General features: G+C 44.1%; 1 protein-coding gene across 2 annotated transcripts in view; it reads right to left on the bottom strand.

Annotated features, from left to right (window-relative positions):
* LOC143324425 (mannosyl-oligosaccharide 1,2-alpha-mannosidase IA) overlaps positions 1 to 23,103 on the bottom strand; it is a 175,350-nt gene that overhangs the window by 9,225 nt on the left and 143,022 nt on the right. Inside the window, exons 5-8 of one of the 2 annotated variants that reach the window (XM_076736888.1) lie at positions 8,236 to 8,330; positions 4,264 to 4,387; positions 3,977 to 4,070; positions 2,517 to 2,632 (exon numbers count right to left, since the gene is read on the bottom strand). In XM_076736888.1, the coding sequence (XP_076593003.1) occupies positions 2,517 to 2,632; positions 3,977 to 4,070; positions 4,264 to 4,387; positions 8,236 to 8,330 (429 nt within the window). Of the gene's footprint in view, positions 1 to 2,516; positions 2,633 to 3,976; positions 4,071 to 4,263; positions 4,392 to 8,235; positions 8,331 to 23,103 lie in introns of both variants that reach the window. The other variant, XM_076736887.1, reaches the window with a different exon arrangement.

Raw genomic sequence — 23,103 nt, 5'->3', positions numbered from 1 at the left:
GGCTGAAACATGACATTCCCGCCACGTTGTCTATAAAGGCCTGTATATGTGGACAATCTTCTCACATGAGGGATGAGTCCAACATGGCTACCGCACTGCAAGTGTCTGTATTTATGTGTTGAATTATGTATGTATTGTATAACAGGACAGCAAACCTCTGAGGGATTGTGTCTGTGAAAGAGAAGTCCAGCACAAATCCTTCAATAAATGATCCAAAAACTAAAGAGGACAGACGAGGCAGAGAAAAGCAAAGGGAGCTTTCTTTCTATTAAAAGTTTTATTTTTTTTTATTTATTTATTTTTTTAAAAAGAAAGAAATCTGAACTTTCTTTTTCGAACAAATCTGCAAAATTAGGGTTCGTGCATGCCTGCCTCTTTGCAGCTGTGTTTGCCGGCGCTTTAAGTTTTCATAAGGCAGAGTATAACATGAGGACAGCTCTCGAGCTCGTCTCTGAGTGACTCATCGTTCTCTACAGATCCTTTTTTTCACCCTGTCTGACTCGCTGCTCGTTTTGCATTTGAATTCAGGTTTGTGAAATTCAGCAGCGACGCCCAACAAAGTGCCGGTAATTAAAAGTGTAAACTCCCTCTTGAATCTCGAGTCCGATCGTTCATTAAGTCGTCTTCTTCCTTAACGGCTCTTTCAGGATGAGCCTGGAAAGGAGAGATGAGGTAATGAAGACGTCCTCTCTCAGATTTATCCATACAGGAGCTGGATATTAGATTTCCAAATGACAGTGAGTGAGGGAGACAACCAGGACTGCGTGTACTTGTTTCCTCTTACCTTTTACACTGTATGCAAAACCTTTCAGCTACATAAGGTTTGATAAAGGTGCCACCTGCTGTAACTGAGAGCAAAACAATGTCTGTAATATGAAAGCTATTAAATACCATGCTTTCAGAAAAAAAAAACATTTTTCTTGAGGGCTGACACTGATGATTTTCCTGTTAATGAGCTGTTGTTAGCAGTAATCATGGTATAGGATAATTGGAAAATGTTGTCTCATTCAACACTGTTTTAATTAGTAATCTGCTTTTATTTGAATGCCAAGGATAATGAGTTGTGCTGCGGCTTCACCTTAGATCTCTGGATAAACATACAGTATGCAGCTTAATGTGAGTGCGGGGGTCCTTGGCCATTTAAATACCAAGTCACAGGAGAGAAGGAGAGTCTGTAATTAGTAGTTATGCCTCTGGCTTGACCCTCCAATGAGGAACTCTCAATGGCAACCTTAAGTTATTGTCTGTGATACTTAAATTGCAGCCAGAGGGAAGGTGCTTTACTCTGACATTAGCTCCATGCAAGAGGAAAGCAGTTGGCCTTGGATGTGTTTCCACCCATGTAGATGCTGTGCAGTGAGTTCATATGCACGGATTTGTTTCTGCAGACAGCATTTAAGTTACAAGATATACATACAAAATGCCATTTTAGCAATGTTCTGATCACAATACGCAGAACCAGGAGTCTTTCCTTTCTGTCCCCTTTGACCACTGCTCTGTGAAGATCTGTCACGAAAGCACTGCTGTATGTAATTATGGTATGGCGCTTTAAATGAAAGCATCTATTGTAGCCCTACTTCCACTTCTGAATAAGACCTACTGAATTTCAATAGAAGGGAGGAACAGCTATACATCTAATGCATAAAAGCCCTGTCATGGAGAGACATGCTTTGCACTGTGACACCTTCATTCTCTTTATACAGTGCAGCCACAGTCAGGCACGCACCATGTCTAATGTCCAAACAAGTGCCTCAGTCACTGTGACTTAAAAGTCATGACAGCAGTCTCAATGCAAAGCCATCAGATTAACAAAAAGGCCTCTTTTTGTCATATTTCCCCCTTGGTTTGGGGCAAAATAAAAAAAAGAAAGGAAACTCTAATTACACACTAATTTCACTTTCGCAAACTCCACGGACGAATAAACACCCAGCAATCCCTTCACGTGTGCTTGTTAGATGTGATAAAAACGGGCAGCAGAGTTCGCTCTCTAATGACTTCACGTGATGAAATTGCTGAATTTTATTTGGGGGGAAAGAGGGACAGACCCTCATTCTTCAGTCACGCTCACAGTGGTCATTAATTAAGGCTTCTGCTGCTAAATACTTTTTTTAAAAATCCATTTTATGCAGCCTGTGTGAGCACAGAGGTCTCTTCCCTGTATAATCTTTCTTTTTTTTTTTTTTAATTCAAAGCTCCCTCTCGCACACTCAGTGCTAAATATCACTCGAGCTTTGTGACTCTTTCAATAAAGTGCTGTCATGTCTGTGCGAAGCCATGAGGGGTATTTTCATAACAGACACCTGCGTCTGAGTGGAACAAGCATCACTGTAACTCTGCGGGTTTAAGGTGTTCTGTCCTTCACTCAACCTTCAACCATCCCCTAAACCTTGCAGCATTGCACCTGCTTCCTGTTCTTATTTTGTATAAAATCACAATGATTATCATTATTTCATCTCACAGCGCTGCCTGAGTGGACCCACCGCTCTGTGTGAAATGCAGGATTGAACCTTCCATACCTCCAGCGCGCTGTAGTACATCTTCTTTGCGTCTTCGTCCGACTTGTCCGACATCAGAAATGATTTGATCAGGTACTCGTAGAAACTATCCCCGAGGCCACCGATGGAAACATGATCTAAGAGGAGGAACAGGAGGAAAACAGGGCTGTATGGAAACACTCTGCAGGATTGGTTCAGGGCCTCTGCAGGTCTTAAAAAGACAGAAAAAGCTTTAAAGCTTTTGGCCTTTAGGTCTCTTCGGGTTTTACATCCTGCTTTCACACTTTGGCCATCACAATCACGCAACAGGTATTCATTTCACTCTCCGCATGTGCTATTAAAAAGGTCTTAAATTTCACTGCAGAACATCAAGTCTTACAGGCCGCCGTATCTGACTAACTCACGTCTGGTTTGCTGGATCAGTGTTACAAAAGCTTTTGTGCCTTCTGGTAAAACATGCAAGTCCATTCTCACTGTAGCGTCTGCATGTTCTCATCCTTTCTTGGCTTTTTCTGGGTAATTCCTGGTGTGTATGACCATGTGCTGTGAACCCACACGCTCTCGGTTCACTGGCGGTAGAAAATAGTTTATCTGACAGTAAAAATCTAAATTATGTAACACACTTGGAAATCGAAGCAAGTGGCTGTTGATTTTCCTCACGCTCGCTCTTAAGTCCACATTCAGATTCATAAAGATGAATATGATATTGCAGTGGAGGCGTGCGTGAGTCTAAATCCATCCACTCATGCTCATTGCATGCACACACACCTTTGCCGACTCCCCCGCAAGGTTATCGCAGTGCTGTGTGTGTTTGTCCTTGACACTGACAGATGAGGGAGGGCTGTGAAGCCAAGGTTTCTTTTTCCTTTGTGGGAGTAAATATACACAATTTTGCTTCTCTTCATGCTCACCCACAACAATTAGCCTCTGTAATCAACCAGATTACCACCCTTTCCTTCACAGTGTCATCTCATCCCACTTTTTTTTTTCCACCTCCTTTCAGGTAAATCGGAAAGATCCAATTTCCTGACGTAATTGAATTCATTATCATTTTAATAACCCAGAGCAAAGGGAGTCATATGGCCACTGCTCTGAGCCTGATATTAAAAATGAAAGGAAGTAGACGGATGGGTGGATGCCGCAGACGAGCGGCTAAAAGAGCTCTGACACATGAGGTGACTGGAGGTCTGTCAGAGGTGTGAAGGCTAAAGAAAAGAGTCAGAAATAGGGAGGGAATGACATTTGATCGACTCAAAGTCTTGACCCGCATTGGGAAAACAGTTATTGTAACATTTAGCAGATAACAAGGATGACCTTTCCAGGGCAGCTCGGAGATGGATGTGTCATTGACGTCACATTTAAACCTTAAACCTTACATTGTAAGAGAGCCACTGACCTTGTCCTTCGTTTCTCTGCAACCCAAATATGCCTGGAATCACACAATAACCTCGCAGGTTGAACCAGAGTGACACAGCACTTACGTTGGACCCAGTTGCCGCTGACTGGACTGAGGAAGTTGGGGTACAGGCCGTGGGGTTTTTCAATCTTGTTCAGTAGTTTCCTGATGTTCATCACCTACAGAGACACAGGAGAATACCATCTGGATACTGCAGTGCAAAGGTTTCACACATTCAGCTCCTGCAGCATCATCGCTTCAAGGCTGGAAAGCACCTTTGAGAGAGCTGGTACTTTATCATAAGTCGACGGCCATAAAAAATCTCACACTTTTCAGAAATGTGATGTACGTATGTGTATACATATATTGCACCTTCTCTGTGTAGATGGGATTCCTGGAGAGCTCCGACAGATGGACAAATTCGAGGTGAAGCGTCCCAAACTCAGCCAGGATGCTGCTCCCGGCTGAGGCCCAGCCCCAGCTCCAACTGGTGCCACTGCAACAGAGACCACATCCAAGCAAGCAGACTAAGTCTCATGGCTGATACACGCAGGCAGCTACAGGAATCTCTGTTCATACAGTGCAACTACACATGTTGGGAAGGCTCGCAGTGTCAGCGTCACTGACCCAGTGTTTGTTTTCATGTCTTTAAATCACAATCGACAAATAAGCCATCAACAAGTATCTTATTAGCATGAATATTAGTAGCATATTGATGCCTTGTTCAACATGAGCATATTCTACAACTACTAGGCCATTAACTAGCCTTAGCCCTGAGAAAAAGGCATCAACATGAGCCAAAATGTGACAAACATACATACAACTAGTTGAATACATGAAGCACATGTTCATATTAAGTGTTACCATATTAATTTCCTCTGAAGTTTGGCGAAAAGAGAGGCGACATAATGATGGTCAATAAGTTAGTTCCACTGTCCATCTTATGAACAGCAGGTAGTTCCTGCTTTCACAGCCATGACTGTTAATGTCTGATTAAAGCAACACGGTTTGTTCTTCATAGCCAACGATGTTCACTCATTCAAACTCTTAAATGTCAGTACGTTTCCTGCTTGTAGATTTAAGTAATGTGGAAAACAAATAACCAATAGAACTTCTCATGCTGTGTGTAATGCTGTGTAACAGCTGGTGTGTTGTGACATTTCCAAAAATCAAAAAAACTTTAAGTGGTATATGAACACTGTCCATACTGTACATCTATATTCTTTGTCAGAGTTGAGCTCAATCTTCTGAAATTCATCCTGTTTCAATGTGAAGTTGTCGTCAGTTAAAAACTTCAGCCAACAGTTATTAGTCTTAACATCACATTCAGAGCCACAGCTGATCAAAGCTGTAGAAGTAAGCGAGTGGCTTGTGGACCTCTTGGCCTTCTGTACCCAGACGGTGCTTAATGCAACACTACAGGCAGACATGGGTTTTGCTTTTTTATTCCCTTTTCAGACGGAAATCCATAATCATCCACTGTGTGTCTCCAGAGATCTGTGTAATGAATGCCATTCAAAGCATATTGACTATTTGAACGCTCGGCTATTGTCGTTCGCTGCACTGTTTATCATCGTCCTGCATGAGCTGAATTAAGTTGAAACAGTCTCACGTCAAGGTGATAACAACGAGCTGATCTCGTGACACTGACCAAGAAACAGAAACTACCAAGAACACAAACTGTTGAGGTTTGTGGGTTAATTCTACAGTTAGCATCACGTTTGCTACTTGTGTGTTCGTCTCTGGGTGCAGATGTTTTGATCTGATGAATTGAAATATGTTAAATTATGTTTCTTAAGTTGTCTTGGCAGGAGCTGACATACCATGAACATGAATTACAACACGTCAGGAAAATTAGATGTGAAAATAAACTCCTCAGAGGTCTGTGAAATCAGATTTACACCATCGACCATCGAGTTTACGTCGCCTAATGTGATTGATGTTTTGGTAAATCTCGATAAACCTCAGCCTGAAACTCACCACGCCGACTGTGTGTCTTCGAGGTGTAACGTCAGCTTTAAAGACGTACCTCGAAACTATGAGCATCGAAGTCAGAAACACAGCCTGAAGTTTTATTTCCTCGAGGCAGCGTGGGTAATTTCACTCTGCAAATGGAATTCTCAGTAAATGTGAGGTTTCAGATTCGGCGCGCTAATGCCCGCATATGATTACCACAGGCAGAATGTACCACACGACTGACTTTACAGATCCTCTAATAGACGCTAGAGAAGATCAGACATCCGGTAATGAATTGACCTGAATTTGTAAGGAGGGAAGGAGAGAGAACGGAGGGAGGTGGCAGGAATCAAAGAGCGAGCTGATGAATGCATCCATTAAAAGTTTTGGGGCTACATCATTAGAGGCTCTGGCTCGAGCCACATGTGATTCGTCCTTTAGGTAGAATCAATCTGAGAATCAAAGCGGAGGCGAAGGGCGGCTGGTGGCGTGTTCTCGGGGTGGGTGGGTTGGGAGGGGTCTGCATCACTGCTGCTGGGAAGGCAACAACAGCGGCACTCACACATTAATCTTTTCACCCCCTTTCTCAAACAACAGCCTCCTGCACAGCTATCAGGAATATAATCGGGTGGCGAGCAAAAATCAATATGACATGTCACACATAACGTGTTTGGGAAATGTGCATTTTAACAGAGCAACTCAAATTATTCCAGTCTTTGGCTACAAACACACACACTTCAATAAACCAATGAATCAATATGTGTAATTAAAAATCACAACTCCTCAATGGATGTTGATAAAAATCTACATCTGTGTTTCGTTTAGGTTAGCGACAGGAAACATCAAGCTGATTTATTTGTCAGGGACGGTGTATGACATTAAACCTAAATGTTAGTATGAACTGTGTACCTCCTCCTGCACGCTGTAGAGGTTTCTTCATGAAGAAGCTGGAAAAACTTGAACTTCCACTAACAAATATTTAGATTTTTTAATGAAGCAGCTGATTATTTTCTCAATAAATCTTTTGATTTCACTTTCAAATGATGGAGTTAGCTTCGAGCTAAAGTTCCTCTGCGCATCATGCACACAATAACCTAACACCAAACACAGTAATACAAGTCACACACAGCAGCACATCAGTTACAGCATATGTAAAAGAAGATCCATCCCACACACTGTCAGCGTGTGCAGCTGAACTCCCCTGAGAGCAGAGAGCTGCCTGTTTACATTCTGTTACATGCTGCATATGTTCTCTCCTTAAGTGACGTGTGTGTGTGTGTGTGTGTGGTTGTGTGTGGTTGTGTGTGTGTACGCACGCGCGCCTCCACACGCACGCACCACACGACCACAGTAGCCCGGCTCTTCTTGCCCATCTGTACCACAGAGCCATATTGGTGATGTAGCAGGAATTAACTGTAGAATAAGGTAATTAAATCTGCCAGCAGCTGTCCAGCTTGGCTGCTGGGTTAATTGGTAGCAGGTGGATGACAGAGGTGCCAGGAAGTTTCTTACAAGATTAGGAAATGAGAGGAAGAGGAGGGTACGCTGGAGGATTTACCAACATCTTCAGAATGGACATAAAAAGAGTCTGACAGCTAAAATTTGACTAAATAGTAATAATGCTAATATTTCATATGCAGTCTCTTGGGAAACTGAGTGATAATGAAATGTTTTCCCCTGTTGTTCATGCATTGTACCGTGTGTTGATAAGGTAAAACAGGGGTAAAGTCAGCCTGCAGGCTAGCGATGATAATTTGACTGTCACAGTCACCGACACAGTGCCGTTATCAGCATTCATCAGTTTGTCAGACGTTTTTTTTTTTTTTCCTCCTCTAATCGTTTCCAACTCTTATTTCAGTCTCACCATAAAATCGCTACATCAGAAAACAAGAGGCACATTTGTTATCCCCACTCCAGTTTAAAAAAGGTCAAACCCAAAACCAAACATACAGAAACAACTTGAAATTCACGGTGAAATCGCTCTGAAAATGAAAATGGCTTAAGTTGTGTTGCGTGACCGCGGCATTAACAAGATCGTGTCAATAAAGATTTTAGATTAGAAAGGTAATGGTTTGGAACAGATTAAAAATTTACACAACTCATTTAAAAACATGCAAATATTTTTTCTACGTGCCTCCACAGTGTTTGTGAACACAGATTAATTCTTATCCGGACGTCAGCGTCGTCGTAAAGCTCAGCCTGCAGCTGCTGCTTTGTCAATAAACAGGCCGGGGGCCCGTTTGTTCAGACCACTTTCTTTTCTTCAGCAAATCATTTCTGCAAACTCACGCAGATCTGAACGTTGGCTCGTGTTTTTGAATCAACCTTGACGACTTGACGTTTATTAGGGATGGAGAGCTGGAGGTGGAGGCTGGCGCTGAGACTCACCTCCCCAGGTTGATGACTCCTCGGGGGATTCCTGTTGGCGTGTTGAAGGCGGGCAGCAGCTTCTCTCCCAGCTCCATGACTTTACTCTTGAACACCTGGAAAGAAAGGAAGAAGGTGACTTGGTAAGTAGACGTATGCGACAAATGCACGTTTCATCTGTCTTTTTGTTCACATGTGAAGCTTGAATAATTAGAAATGTATATTTTGCATAAGGAAAATCTGCCCGTCGTCTCATCCAAGCTTAAAAAAATCACAGTCACAGACGAGGAGTCACAGGCCTGCACACATTTCCTCTCAGCGTTCCCTCTAAAGCTAATTATGTGAAACATAAGGCCCGCTAAACAGAACTCCAGCAGGATTAAAAGCAGTCTCATCGATGTAATCTACAACAGTCCATTTGAAAGTGCACTTCCTCCCCGTCTCCACCGGCCACACTCTCTGAGCCAAGGCTGGGGTATCATCATATGAGCTGGATTATCAGTCACCAAATCTCCATTAGCCAGTGGGAACATTGTTTGAAAAAAGGAAAAAAAAAAAGAAATGGAAGAGAATGGAGTATGATATTGAAATCCTGACAAAGAGAGAGACGTGAGAGGAGGGTTGAGGTCGCAGAGCGGAGGCGAGGCGAAAAGGGGAGATTCATACGAGAGAGAGAGAGAGAGAGAGAGAGAAAGCCTCGGAGGCCGGGGGAGTGGAGGAAGTGATTGAGAAGAGACGGACGTGGTGTACGGAGGGAAAACTGTGTCTAGACAAAGACAAAGCACAGTCAGAGGGAGAGTTTGTGAGCGTGGCAGCGGTGCGGAGCAGTGACTCAGCAGAAATACTGAGGAAGATGAAGAGAAAACGGGCGGACCGATAGGAACCACTGGTTTGAGTATTAGGACTGTCGGCACAGGCAGGCCGCAGCCTTACATGCAGACATCTTACAGACGTTGCATACGTCAGACTCGTCTCACTTTTGTGCTTAATGTGCCCTTTTCACGTCGTCCTAAAGCCTACCCATGAGCCTTTGCAGCTTTACAAAAGAACACCATCACAGGCTCTCTCGCTGCAAAGAACAAGGGTTGCAAATTGGCGGAAGGTGAATAAATGAATTCACAGACGACAGAACGAACAAACAAACAATCGACAACTGCAATTTCCAGAAAACTTCCACAGCCTGCTCTGCTTGTTTTCATCTTTCAAAGCGGCCAGTGTTTCATGCAGGCTCGTGGATGAGACTGTCAGAAGATGTTCGTGCTGCACATGCTGACCCGCAGATGAAGCGCCACAGTTCAGTTACTGTTCACTTAAAGCTCAAAAACAATCCAAGTTTGGGGAAGACGTCTTCAGTTATTATCTATCAGGGACTAGTCTGCTTCCTCAGCAGCAGTGGGTGTTTTGATCACATTCCATTAACAGCGGCTGTGTATGAACGCATTTATTTGTTGTGCACTATTTTATTTGAGTGAGGAAAAAAATGTTCAGACCCCATTTTCCAAGTATAAACTCTATTTCCTGGTAACAACTCAGAACGTGTCTGAACTGAGTGAACAGAGTCAAGTTAGCAGCTGCACCACCCTCCAGCTCTCATCACATTCTGTCTACACTGATGCTAAAATCCTGATTGGTGCACAAAGATGTGACGTCACCTTTTTCCAACTGAGCGCCGTCTGTTTTGAACCAATGAGAGGAGAACAGCAGATGCAGAAATCTCTCAACTGAAACCACCAAACGCGTTTTAATGGCAGGTTTAAGAAGGTTCAGAGGAGGTATGTGTGATGGGACCAGAGGGGCGTTACACAGTCACGTGTTAATTCTGGCAGAACCATACAGAACAGTCTCTAACTAAAGTGTGTGTGTGTGTGTGTGTGTGTGTCTACACTCCCTCTCCAGTCCCCCAGCTCTCTATGTTATCAAAGAGAGCTCTCTAATGACCCTCTGCCCGGGCCCATCTCTCCTCATCGGTCCTTTCTACCACCACCGCTGCTCAGGCAAACCAGAAGCCCACAGGCACACACACACACACTCTCTCTCACACACACACACACTCTCTCACACACACATGCACTTGCTCTCATTTGTGTTACGCTTGCATCATTTCCACACAGAAAACACATGCGTGCACACACCAACCACAACTGCATTCTTTGTGGAATATGTAACACCTAAACACACACACACACACACACACACACACACACACACACACACACACACACGAAGCAGGGCCAGCTTATATTGCAGTCATTTATTCTTGTTTGCTTGTTTATAAATTACTTGATTAATTATAGTAAAACCCCTTTGGCTGGCACCTGCTCTGTGATTTACTGTACGCAGCACACAAGCTAAATTAAAGAGCGTGTTCATAAATCTGTCTTCACTGACACACTGCTGCTCTCCTGTGCCACACTGAACCTCCTCAAGCATGTGAGCTTCATTACTGAAGCGTTACTGTAATTACGTTTGCCCTGTCCAATACTGCAACGCTGTCAACAAATTCCAAGAGCGGTTACGTTCCCAATTCGGTTCCCAACTTCTTTGCGGTTCTGATAAGACGGCAGAATGGGGGAACTCGGCAAAGACCGACACTGATCCGATGCGACAGCCGACAAGTCGTTTTCTTACCTCTCCAGCTGCCGTTCCCTGTAGGACGGCTGATAGGAAGCCGGACACAAATGGCTTTTCTATCAGCTCTTAACCACTCAAGACATGCATCAGGCATGCAGTCATCTCTCCCACAGAAAACATCGTCAGAGCTCAGCGGAGAGACACTCGGAGCAACATTTCGAGGTCTGCCACTTCTGTTTACCAGTAAAACCTCTCCGTCCTCGCCTCGGGGAACAAGGGATGCAGGAAAATGGGCCTGCACTCTCCCAAACCAGCTACTGTATGTGCTAACAGTCTCAGCTCTGCATTCACCCCACTGTGGGGGAATACTGTTGGAAAAGACGAGGAAGACAGAAGAGCACGTCGCCCTCCATTAAATGGTCAGATTCTTTTTTTTGTCAACAAATCAATGAAAAGACCAAAAACCAGAATGCGTTAATCCATCTCTGAACACTTGAAAAAGGCTGAACCAAGGCAAAACAAAACTGCTGCTTTTTAGCATCACGGTGTCTCCAGTCATGCTATGAATACCTGTGGCAAAGTGTCACCATGACGGGGCCTCAAACTTTTATGAAAAACCTCGACTGGAGCTGAAATGTAGTGAAATGACTTCACAGCTTGGATTCATCAAACCCAACAAACACCATTGTTTGTCTCTGCAAAGGTATAAATAAAAAATACATGAAAAGCACAAACACAAGCAGATGGGGGTTACTTTCAGGGTAAACTACACAGGATTTTCCTCAAAGACAATGTACAGACTCATACAAAATTAATCTCTCAATCACTTCCCCTGAAGGGTGTGAGGTGTATTTATCTGCCCTCCGCCTGCACCTTCTTCATATTTTGTTGTGTTTGAAGTGTTTCTAGACTGCAACCTTTGGTCAGTGGGTGTGCAGCCTCCAGCCAATAGCAGGGTGCAGGTGAGGTCCGGACTCGGTAAAAACAAAAAAAAAAAAAGTTATGCCGCCATGGAACAGACCACAAGCAGCACGCATCCAAGAGGAAGCTACAACAATGAGGCATTTACACCTCAAATAAAGAGAGGGCAGCATGTTGGAGGACGAGTGCGAACAAAGAGGCAAATCACATGTATTTTTTGGGAATGTCATAAATGCATTTTGGGAAAATGTGTACCATACAATTACAGACATCCTGGGCTGTATAAATATCAATGATTGTATTGCTGACAATGACGGATATTTAACAAAAAACATTGTTGATCACAGGCAACAAGGCACTGTTGTTGCATTAAGATGTTTGACCACATTGAGCCAGTCCGTCAGCACTGCTCGTACTCAAGCAGCCTGAGACAGAGAACAGTGCACTGACTGGGAACTAGCTGCAGGTTTGCTGCTCTGTTGAGAATTTAAGGCAGCACGATGGTGTTTGTGGGATCAACATGAAATAAATTAACCAGGTTGACGATAATGAAGGAAGATGTCACCCAGTGGTCAGAGGATGGCTTTGTTCAAACATAACACATGCTAATTCTGATGAATTCATGGTGGGTGTTGCTCTTAGCGTTCCTCAACAATAAGAGAATTAAGACGAATCACGACTCAGCGTCTTCATCATACAAAGGTTTTATTTGAGCGCTTTGCAGAATTCTTGGCTTCTAAGTTAGTCTCACCTGTGTTTTTTTCCCTTTCTTCACATTTCAAACACGCTCTGGAGTCTGATCAGACAGGTGATGGACACGGTGAATGTATAATACGGCAATAAAATGACTAACGGTGTGACTGGCTGCTGATGTGTTTTAGCAGCCAGCAGAGAGCTTCACGGGCTGCACAGATCCCTCACTCAGCGTCACTGATTCTGAGAAAAATGTGGGCTTTTAATGTGAGAACAAAGCCCCGTCTCTCTTAACACCTGCCATCACCTCCTCTTTATTCACATTACTGAGATGCAGGAGACAAAGCAGGCAGAAAACCTGATCTGAAGATGAGAAATGGATGGTAAGCAGCGATGTCATGGAAATCATATCTGCAGTTTGAAGGTAAATTTCAGCTTCAAAGCACTTTCTGTTTGGTTTCTGGACTCTGTCTTCAGATCCAGGACCAGAGCAGAGTGCATGCATAATGTCTTTTTACAGGTCCGGCACAGTTATTTCCACCCAACCAGTTGCTTCCTCGAGTTTATTTGAAGTCACATCAGGTTCCGGTGCTCCAAAAATAACGGCAAACTCTGAAATCTCAGTAGGTGACATTTAGAGAGTCTTCTCATGTCGCCTGGCTTTCTTCAGACCGAAGATAAATAATTCCTATTTGGCAGCTTATGAACAAAACAGATCTGCAAACTAACCTTCTGCCTCCATCACTATCTCACACCAACATGCAAGTCCACAGTAATTTTCTCATCATCTTCTCTGTTTGTCCTAAATGTCGGAGGGCAGCTTTTACTCTTGACCAAAAACAAATCTGTGAAGCAGCTAAAAGGCAGCGGTCTGTCTGTCCACAGAGGGGAAAACACATTATGCTGAGCTGCCGCAGGCATGTCACTCATAGAAAGCTTGTGACGGCAGCGATCACCTGTGGATGAGCCAGAGAAAAAGGCAGAGAAGATTGCTGCAGGTGGTTTTGCTTGACATCGATAAGGTTCACATCTGCAGTCGTTTGTACGCTGCGATGTTTAATTGTTGGACTCAGTTTTCACTTCTGATTAATCTGCCAATTATTAATTGGACTTATCGCTTGTTGCAAAAAATGTCAGAAAAAAGTGAAAAATAAATGTCAGTCTCGTCTTCCTAAAGGTGACGTCTTCAAATGTCATGTTTTGTCCAAGCAAATGTCCCCAAGCCCAAAGAAAAGCACATTAACCTCAAAAGTGAGCAGCTGGAACTCAAAACTCTTGTCCGCTCTGCCTTCACATGCAGATATCTGGTAATATAGATAAAGCAAATGCTAATCAACAAGTAAAATCTGTCTTGGGTTATAAAAAGTGACGTTTCATTTCCCTCGTCTTTTCTCACTGCCCGTCTTCCTCATAAACCTTAGATACAAAACAGCAAATAAAGCTCCAACACGTCTTTCACAAGCCCATCAAAGAGGTGCCTTATAATAAGAACACAGTGTGAACGGAAGTCTGAATGTGATCCTGCTGTCGCACTTTATTCTTCTCTGAGCTTCTGCTTTGACTTTGCCAAGTTGAGTGGAACTCATCAGATTCGTCGCTTGATTCTACACCTCCAGTGATGTTGATATGATGAATAACTGCTGCTCAATTGAGGGGAAAAAAATTCAACATTGACTCGACTTTCATCGCAGACTTGACTCCATACTGAAGAAGGCTGTTTTTGCAAACTCCCAAACAGAAATAAAGCTTTATGTTTCATCATAAGTTAACATGTACAGCTGTGGGGGGATGTCTGCAGTCTGCTGTGTGTGGGTGGAAGAAAGTAAGAGTTTTTTTATGCATTGTTATTTCTAAAACACATTATTTGAGTGGTTTAAAAATGTGTGTCCACGCTCACGCACACGTACATATCGAAACATGGTTCAACGGCTGCTGCTGGCTGGAAGATATCTGAGGTTTAATTCTGCTGAGGCCTTAACACAGCGAGATGCTCAGCGCAAGGTAACTGGAACAAAAAGTCGATTCTTTCGAAGCAGCGGCTGCACCTGGTTGTTGTTTCTCTCCCAGTGGCATTGATCATTATTAAGGATCCTTTTCTGCGTATCTTCAAGGGTCTGGTGGTGGAACACTGGGGATTATTCACAAAGAAACAGAAACAGGTGCCTCAGACGGCGGGTGTAGTCATCGCTGATTGAAAGGAATATTACAAGTCTCGGCTTCAATCGTCTGCCCCAATATTTCCCTTTCAGCTGGATCTGACGAGACTGACAGGAGGAGACCTTTTCTTGCACATTGATTTTGCTCTTCAATTCACAAGCTGCTGGTGCCAGCTGACTGCGAGGCAGAAGAGTCCGCAGGTCGCAGCCCCCACGCTCGACGGCGGTTCAACAAGTCTGAATCTCAGCAAGATCAATGCTGCTGCCTTTGAGCGGGCTCTACCCTGCTTTGAACATTCAGCTGCATATGGTGGCTGTATTGAGCAGCATTAGCGGTTTGTAAAATTCATATTAAATATTCAAGGTTAGCAAAAAAGCCTGTGGTGTCTTTTGTACTGAGGGCTCAGTCAGTCTGATGATTGCTAATTTTAAAAACCTACATTTTACTCCATCCACGGCAGTGATTTTTTTTTGCAAATTTCCATTCTTTTCTGTTCGATTCTATTCCATAAATCTGTAGTTTTGTGCCCGCAACACGTTGCAGCCTCTCGGTCGGCAAAAACCGGGAGATGTCTTGAGCGCCGTCAGCTCGCAGCACACGGTCCCACTTCAGCCGCTCAGCCCTGATGTCAGCAACGAAAAGTACTCTGCATAATTTATACGGCGTACAGTAGCATCGCCTGAGAGTGAGTAGGCGAACACGCTAAAGCAGATCCAATAAATTAGACATGAGGACTTCTCAGAAAACAAACGCAGCGGTAAAATGGAAGCACCCACCAAAGCCCAAATTGGAAAACAAACAAGTGGCGGCTGCTCAATCAAGCCCCCGCTGGAAAAGAGCAGCTCTAAATTAGCCCACATTACGGCTATATTGTTAAGCAATGTTCACCAGCTTAAATGTTCCTCTCTCAAGTACATGAGCTGCTCACCTACTTCCACACCTCCCTTTGACCCACTAAACTGGGCTCATGCGAATCATTTTAGTTTGCTGACTGCTGCCACTGTATAATACAGCAGTCACAGTTGTTGTTATTTCTCTCAATTCAATGATGCAACTACTGTGCATATATGACGCTTCTGACGTTACACAGAGCCTAATTACAATGGGCATGAAAGCACATCATTATATCTGTGTGTGTGTGTGTGTGTGTGTGTGTGTGTGTGTGTGTGTGTGTGTGTGCTGTGACTGCCAGGAAAACAGATAAAGCACATTTCCTGCTACAGAGGATCATGGATCCTTGAAGAGATGTTGTTGACTGGTTGTTGTAAACATAACTGGTCATTATTGGGATGTTTCAGCTTCTAAATAATCTTTCCACATTACAGGGTAGCCACCGAGTGGCACTGTATGCTTCAGTTTTTCTTCGGGAAGTCAGATGGCACTGCTTTTCATCTAAAGCTGATTGTTGTGCGCAATGTTATTGCAATACCCTGCCTGCATGAAATTAAAGAGGGGGAAATCCAGAGGGATGAGTTAATCCCAGCCGTTATCCACTGTTTGGAAAAACACAGGGAGACTCCTGGAAATGACGTGTGATTTGTGGAGCTATCTCTGAGCGAGCTGTCGCAGCAAATCACAGCGAGCCATTGTCTTCACGCCTTGAGAGATAATAATGTTGGCACACTGGACCTCATCGGCTACCCCAGTGCCACACACTCTCAATGCTCCACACAGGAAAAATAAAAGAGATTTCCTGCCACACAGCTACACTCTCATACCTGTTTACGCACTGATGGATGTCATACAAGATAAGCCCTCCCCGTAGCAACAGACCAGACAGACCCAGTGACCCATCAATAATTCAACCTACAATTTTCCTGGTGCCACAACCTCTCTGGCATCATTACTGCGGAAGAAGAGGAGGAAGAGGTGGGTGCTGATGGGATGCAGAGAGGAGCAGTGGTTGGAGAGGATGTCAGGTCCACTTCTCATTAGGGCCCTGACAGAATCCTGGTGTGGGAGGACAACAGGCACCTCCTGGACGAAGCAGCCAGACAGAAGAGCTAACAGGTACCTTCCTGTGTGGGCACCGGCAGACAATACTCCCCGAGAAATCTGAGAGATCTTGTTAAAGCCGGGGAGAGAAAAACTGTCTGAGGCTTTCTGTCAGTTACATGCAAATGGCTGAGACACTGCAAGACTGTGTGGGTGATGGATTAAAGTTTTCACACTTTACATCCTGTCAGCAACTCGCAATCAGCAACAAAACCTTAAACTTTAAAGCACTACCAGACTCACCCAGAGGCTGCACTGTTTATTGTACTCCACAATACAGAGGTCCTGTACTAGTATGGCATTACAGAACAAGTTTGTCCTTAGGGAGGTGCTAGAGGACAGGCCATGCGCCCATTAGACGGAGATATCTTCTGTTTAAAACTGACATTTTGGCCTGAAGGTGGCTCAAGAGAAACAATCATAGGAATGTCCAAAATGGAAAAAAGTTAGAGGCTGTTTTGGACATTGGAGTCAGCAAGTACATTAAAAGTCAGCTCCTGGATGTGATGGGGCGGCTACAGGGAAATTCATCGGGAAAAAAAGATGTAGGGGCACTCTGGTAGCCTCATGGTTAATGTTTGATTCCAGCCTGGGATCCCTGTCACATGTCATAACTCTCCCTGCACTTGTCTGACTCTCTACCATGATCATCCAATGAAGGCATAAATAAATAATAAGACAAGACAAAGGTATACAGCAATGCTGGCGGCTCTGTGAGGCTGTACAGTGCTGTTAGCTAAATGCTAACATGCTCATGATGATGCCAACATGCTTCATCAGGTATAATGATGATAATATTTCACCATCCTAATTGGCACAGAAGAGAGAACACATCTGAGGACGATGGGAACGCTGGTTTGCAGGTCATAAACCAAAGTTGGTACCAACTGTTGGTAAAGGTAAAGTCAGAGGATCACCAGAGTCATCAGGAATCATCCTCTGGGGACCATGAATGCCCAAACAAGACACAAAATCTCATGGCAATCCAACCAAAACTGAGATATTTCAGTCCGAAACAAAGTGGTGGGCCAACCAACAGGCCAACATGCTAGCAACGAGGCTAAAAATGAAGATGTAAGACTGCTGGAAGCAGAGGAAGAATCAGAGATGACAACCAATCACTGGCATTCCTTAGTACAAATGGTGCCAAGGTGCAAACAAAAGTGCACAGAAAAGGAAGCCTCCTCCTCCAGGATATTTCTGAATGCTGGACAAGAAACATACCGCAAATACCTGTTGTTCGTTCTCCAAAAGCGATCAACATAATCTGCAAGACAGGAGCCAGTGGATTGCATGAGAGTGGTAATGAGATTGGAGGAACACAATGCAATGAGGGGGTGAGGATAAAGTGTGGAAGATAAAGCAGTCACAGCCTCAGTGGGAGAGACGAGAGAGAGAGGATGGGGGTGGTTTGTGTCTGAATCTTTGATGGGATGAGAGGAGGCAAGGCAAGATGAGAAAGATCAGATTTGGGTTATCTGTGTGGCCTAGCGTGTATCTGCGGTTCAGTTGGCGATATGAGCGAGTTGTTTGTGGAGTGAAAGAGAGGGAAGAGCGAGATAGTGGGGGAGAGAAGTGGGGCTTCTTTAAAAGCTCCTGATGGCTGAGCTGGGCTTCAAAGACGATCGCCCGCCTCATCAAAGACTCGCCTCAGTGGAGGATATGGCCGCTGTGATGCCATGCATGAGGCAGAGCCACTGTGAGTGTGTGAGGAAGCAAGAGAGAGAGACCTCTGGCTGAGAATGTGTTTATGTCCTCTTTATGTGCACGTCACCACTGTAAATTAAGACGCCATGTAACATGCTTCAGAGATGAATGTTTACGGCACGAATCCTTCATTTGTGCAAAGGTTATCGTGTTGTCAAATGAATACGAAGGTGGTGAGAGGTCTGGCAGTGTTAGCGCTTGGGAAGCTAGTGACCGGCTGTCACGCATCTGAGCCCGAGCAGCATATGCAGGAAAGTTGCCGCCTTGAGTGACAAAGCTCTGTGTGATCTATCTTCCTTAAAAAAAAAAAAAAGAAGAAGAAGAAGTAGAAGAAAAGCCTACATAATCACCAAGCCGCCATAGAGTCTGTGAAGAAAAGGCAATTCAGCTTAACACAGTGCACAGGCTGCGTAGCGTAGATAACTGCCATTCAGACCCACAAAATTTCACTGCTTTTCCTAGAAAATTGAAACGAGTAAGACACTCCAAAAACTCAATTTCACAAGTTCTTCAAAAGGGATGAGAGCGACGGCAGCAGCTCACTTGTTATAATGATAGACATTTCATCAGCAAGCTTTTATTTTAAAAGAAAGGAAAATCTTTGATACAAGGTCAAACTGGATTCTTCTTGATTAAAAATGGGCATATGGCGAAGAAGTAAAGGCGTTACCTCAGTGAAGAAAGCTATTTGAGATGGTAATATATACAATTATACTGTACCTTTGTCAATGCATGTTTTATCTGTCTCACACTGCTAACTACGAGAGAGTGGGAGTCAAAACAAGGGTGTTAAAAAGCTGCTGAGCCCACCTGGAAATGCAAAGACGGTTGTTTGACTGTTGTTTCTTGGCACTCAGAAATTCAGCACTGCTTGCACTCTTGCAGGATTGTCAGAAAATTGGCAGACTGGACTGATCTGAGAACTGTAGAAAGGGGTCATGTAGGGGTTGCGTTCAGCTTCGATATCAGGCAGGTAGACCTCGAACCAACGAGGAAAACTGTGGCATTTCCAATGAACACAAATTCCATTAAAAAAGCAGTTTTGACATCCACTAAATTTGGTGTGATCTTGATTTTTTCCCCCTACTGACACAACAAGAATGTTTTATGACATTTACCTTGGACTCCCACATTACATTATATTTCTGCTCAGGTGCATTTTCTACACTGAGCAACCTTTACATCAATCATCTGATGCTGTAAATCTTTCTGTGAATTAATAAAAATCCTTCAGAGTAAAGGCACCTTTTAACAGTGAGCTGCTTGGTCAACAAGGTGGTCTGTGGAGGGATCAGACTTTCTACAGGCTCTGAGACCAAACGCTCTCAAGTGCCCTTGATCCACACAGCGAACCTCTAGCGGCTGTAAGGTTGCTGTTGTGCCTGTTGTGCAAGTGATCTCTGACTGAAATGACAAATTCCCTACAGGCAACAGTACAGAAACACAGAAAGGTGAATTCAGATTCTAGAGACGCAGCGCTTCCACACAACACTCCATGTAAACTGTGTAAAAACACATGAACCATAGACATGCCTTGGGGCCTTCGTCAGCCTCTGTTTAACAGCGCAACAGAGGGATTGCTGATGACATGCCACTTTGTGTGTGATCTAAAATGCTAGTTGCTGTAGCCTATATCAAATCATCGCCTTCGGATATGAAGCATATGGTGTCACATCCCTCTCCATCTTCCATCAGCGTTATGATGGATCCTCTTGATTCTTTCAGCACCAACCTCCATCAGCTAGGCTATCATCCTCTCTCAGTCTATCTCTGGGACCTACTTAGATGGCAATGTGTTCTTCTCTCTGATTGGCCTGGCAGGCTTCCTGTTGCCGCGTACACGCTGTTGCCATGGTTTTGGCTGAGACTGCGCTGCAGTGTTCGCTAGCTCCATCTGTCTTGGGTGTCAGCTGGGTGGAAAATGCTTTGATTCCACTCATTTTCTCACCAGGGGGTGGCATCCATCCTGCTGCCACTCCTCTGTCTCCACACTGGCGCACATCACAATTCCTGCCTCCAGTTCAGACACACAGCTCAACAGTAAAGAGGATTGTTGCTTGGGGTTGGACATGCTTCATCAATTTGAAGGCAAAATAATGTTAGTAAAGCTGATCAGATTTACTCCTGCCAAAAGACCCAGGTGCAGGATCCAGGCACTGGGAGTGAGAAAAACAAATAAATAGAGTGGAGCTATTCTGAGCCCAAAGAGAAAGGAGGCCACTCATATCAGCAAAGTGTTAAACCAGCTTAAATTTCATAATTAAACTACTATGCCAAGCTGCTGCCGATTCTACATTCCAGTTTCCTTTAATCCACATGGAAACTCCCATTTTTTTTTACCCATCGCTGCAGACTTTCTACAGTATTTTCATTTATAAAGTGGGAAGTCTGGAAATGTAGTGTCTGAATAAATTAAGCTTGACTATATCAGGAAATAGCAGGGGCAGCACGGGCAGCCCTGGTAACAATGGTACAGTATTGACTGTGTGCCCACTGAGGCAACACCAGAGCAGAGGCATGCTTGAGGGCCTCTGGCTTGTAGCTTTTCCACCTGAGATTAGCACCAGTGAAACTGCGGTCACTGGCCCTTAGCCATTTCTCCTGGAACATGCCAATAAGGTTGAGTCCAGCTTTTCCTCAGGGTGTTGTTGATTTTGTACCAACGTAACTTGTGTTGCATGGGAATTCACATTTTGGACATAGCAAGAAAAATGGACACGCTTGTTGAAGCTGAAGTCAGAGCACTAACTAGAGAAGAAGATTGCACCGCACCAGCTGAAAAAGACAGCTACAGGCATGACCGACAACATAAATAACCATGAATCATTCTGACACTCTTCTTCATAAGAAGGGCGCTTGGAGTTTTGACCTATCACAAGAACTGGAATATCTTTGGGCTGAAGACGTTGGGCTGAATATCCTTACAAGATGGAAGATGGTGAGTAATGGTGTCTGATATTCCTCAGACCCCTCGATGTACGGCGCCCCGGGGTCATCTGAGGGATCCCCGTCTTGTCACAAATGTCACAGCTCATAGATATTGCATGGGACTCGGCTCTTTTGATGCTAATTAAAAGTTACTGCCCACCACGCGCCATGGTAGAGAGGAAGTGCAGGAGCAAAGGCAAAGGAGGAGGGAAAAGGGAAAATGTAAAGAGAAATGTTTGCATGAAAGGAGATGAAAGGTAAGTTGAGAAATGGACAAAAAATAAGAAAACGACTACTTGTGTCGATTGCTGATTTCATGGATTTTAGTTTGCAGTGTTAATGTTGTTTTCCTCAAGTCTATTTTTATATCAGTTCAGTAAACTAAATCACTGATCATGTTTCTGATGTTTAATAATAATGATATCACTGCTAATGTCAGTTTTCAGGCACATGCGATTAATTAATGACACGGACGCTGTAAATAGCCACAGCCATGTGTAATGACAGCTGCTCTGATATTGTTGGAGAACCTTGACGATGTAGCACAATCCCCCGTTCAGTGACAGGTCTAGATATGTCAATTAAAAATGTTTTTTCAGTGAAAATAAACCTGTCAGTGCTCTCTGGTGGACACTTAGTAAATCACCTCAAACCTAGTTTAGCATGTCTGCAGTAAGATGAGATAGGCTGATGTATCGTTCAAGCTCTAATGCAAACACTTAATCAGGGTTGTGTCTGCATCCATTTATGGCTAACTGGGGGTGTGGAAATGAGTCTTGGGCACAGTTTCACCATCATTGACATTTATAAAACTGAAGCATGCCTACAAACAGCTTGGCAAACCTAATGCAAAGAATGAGCTGAGTTCTGACAGTATAATACTAATGCATCTAATTATGATTCCACACAGTTTCAGATGCGATTCTACACAGTTTTATGCTGCAGGCCTCACGTTTTAAAAGAAAGAAGATGAGGAGAAAAGGACATAGAGAGAAGATGGATGGGCGGCTCGACACAACAAATGCAAGGCTGCTAGATTGTCTAGAAAGCCAGATTTGAGAGTGATGCACTAAATCAATATCCTCTCTGGAACAGAACATGCTTGTCAGCTGGTCAGATAAAATATACAACTATGCCTTTTCTGTCTGAAGGTGAGCGGAGTGGGAAAAAAAAAAGTTCAAAATCTACACTGTGCGAACTCAAGTCAGGGACTGGCACAGAGAGACCATGCAGTTCAAGCTAACTGGCTAACACCACCCACCAGCATGCTACCGTTCATAGGCAGCCCACCGTCTGTGAGGAACATTACAGTTACTCGGCTCAGTGTAGAAATGTGCACATAAAAAAGGACTGTGGTGGATGGGGGGGGGCATCCCTGACGGGCAACACTTCAGGCAGAACAACACCATTCGGCCATCAGCTCGCCACTCAGCTGAGAGACAGCTGTTGATCGCATCAGGAGGTCCTCAGTCGATGAGCCAGCAGAACAACACTGAACTGCAAAAAGGGTTTGACTTTAGTCCTCATAAAATGTGTATGTGTGCGTGTTCTTGTGCATGCTTTGGCTGGAATTGTCACATCTGAGTGCCAGTGCTGTTATGTGAATCAGTGGTTGGCCCCAGGTTGGCAGTCAGATGTTTAAATGTTATTTATTGATGCGTAGAAAGCAATCGGCTTAACGCAGCACCACATTACCAATTATTTGCCTTTCTGTAACAACAGAGCAAATCCTGCACAGAAGAGGGTGAATTAGCCCTTTTCCACACACATTTGCTGGCTCGACTCGGTCTGACTGGGCGCATCAGTCCAGTGTGGTGCCGATTTTCATTTAAACTGTGCGAGGATTGGTGGTAGCCAGTGACTTATCATCATGGGTTTTACAATTACAAAAGGATCTGGAAGAGGAGGAGGAGGCTG

Source organism: Chaetodon auriga, chromosome 8 (assembly GCF_051107435.1).
Source record: "Chaetodon auriga isolate fChaAug3 chromosome 8, fChaAug3.hap1, whole genome shotgun sequence".
NCBI classification, from domain to species: Eukaryota; Metazoa; Chordata; class Actinopteri; order Chaetodontiformes; family Chaetodontidae; genus Chaetodon; species Chaetodon auriga.
Note: the sequence above shows the minus strand (reverse complement) of the source record. Positions and strands in the feature narration are given on the sequence as shown.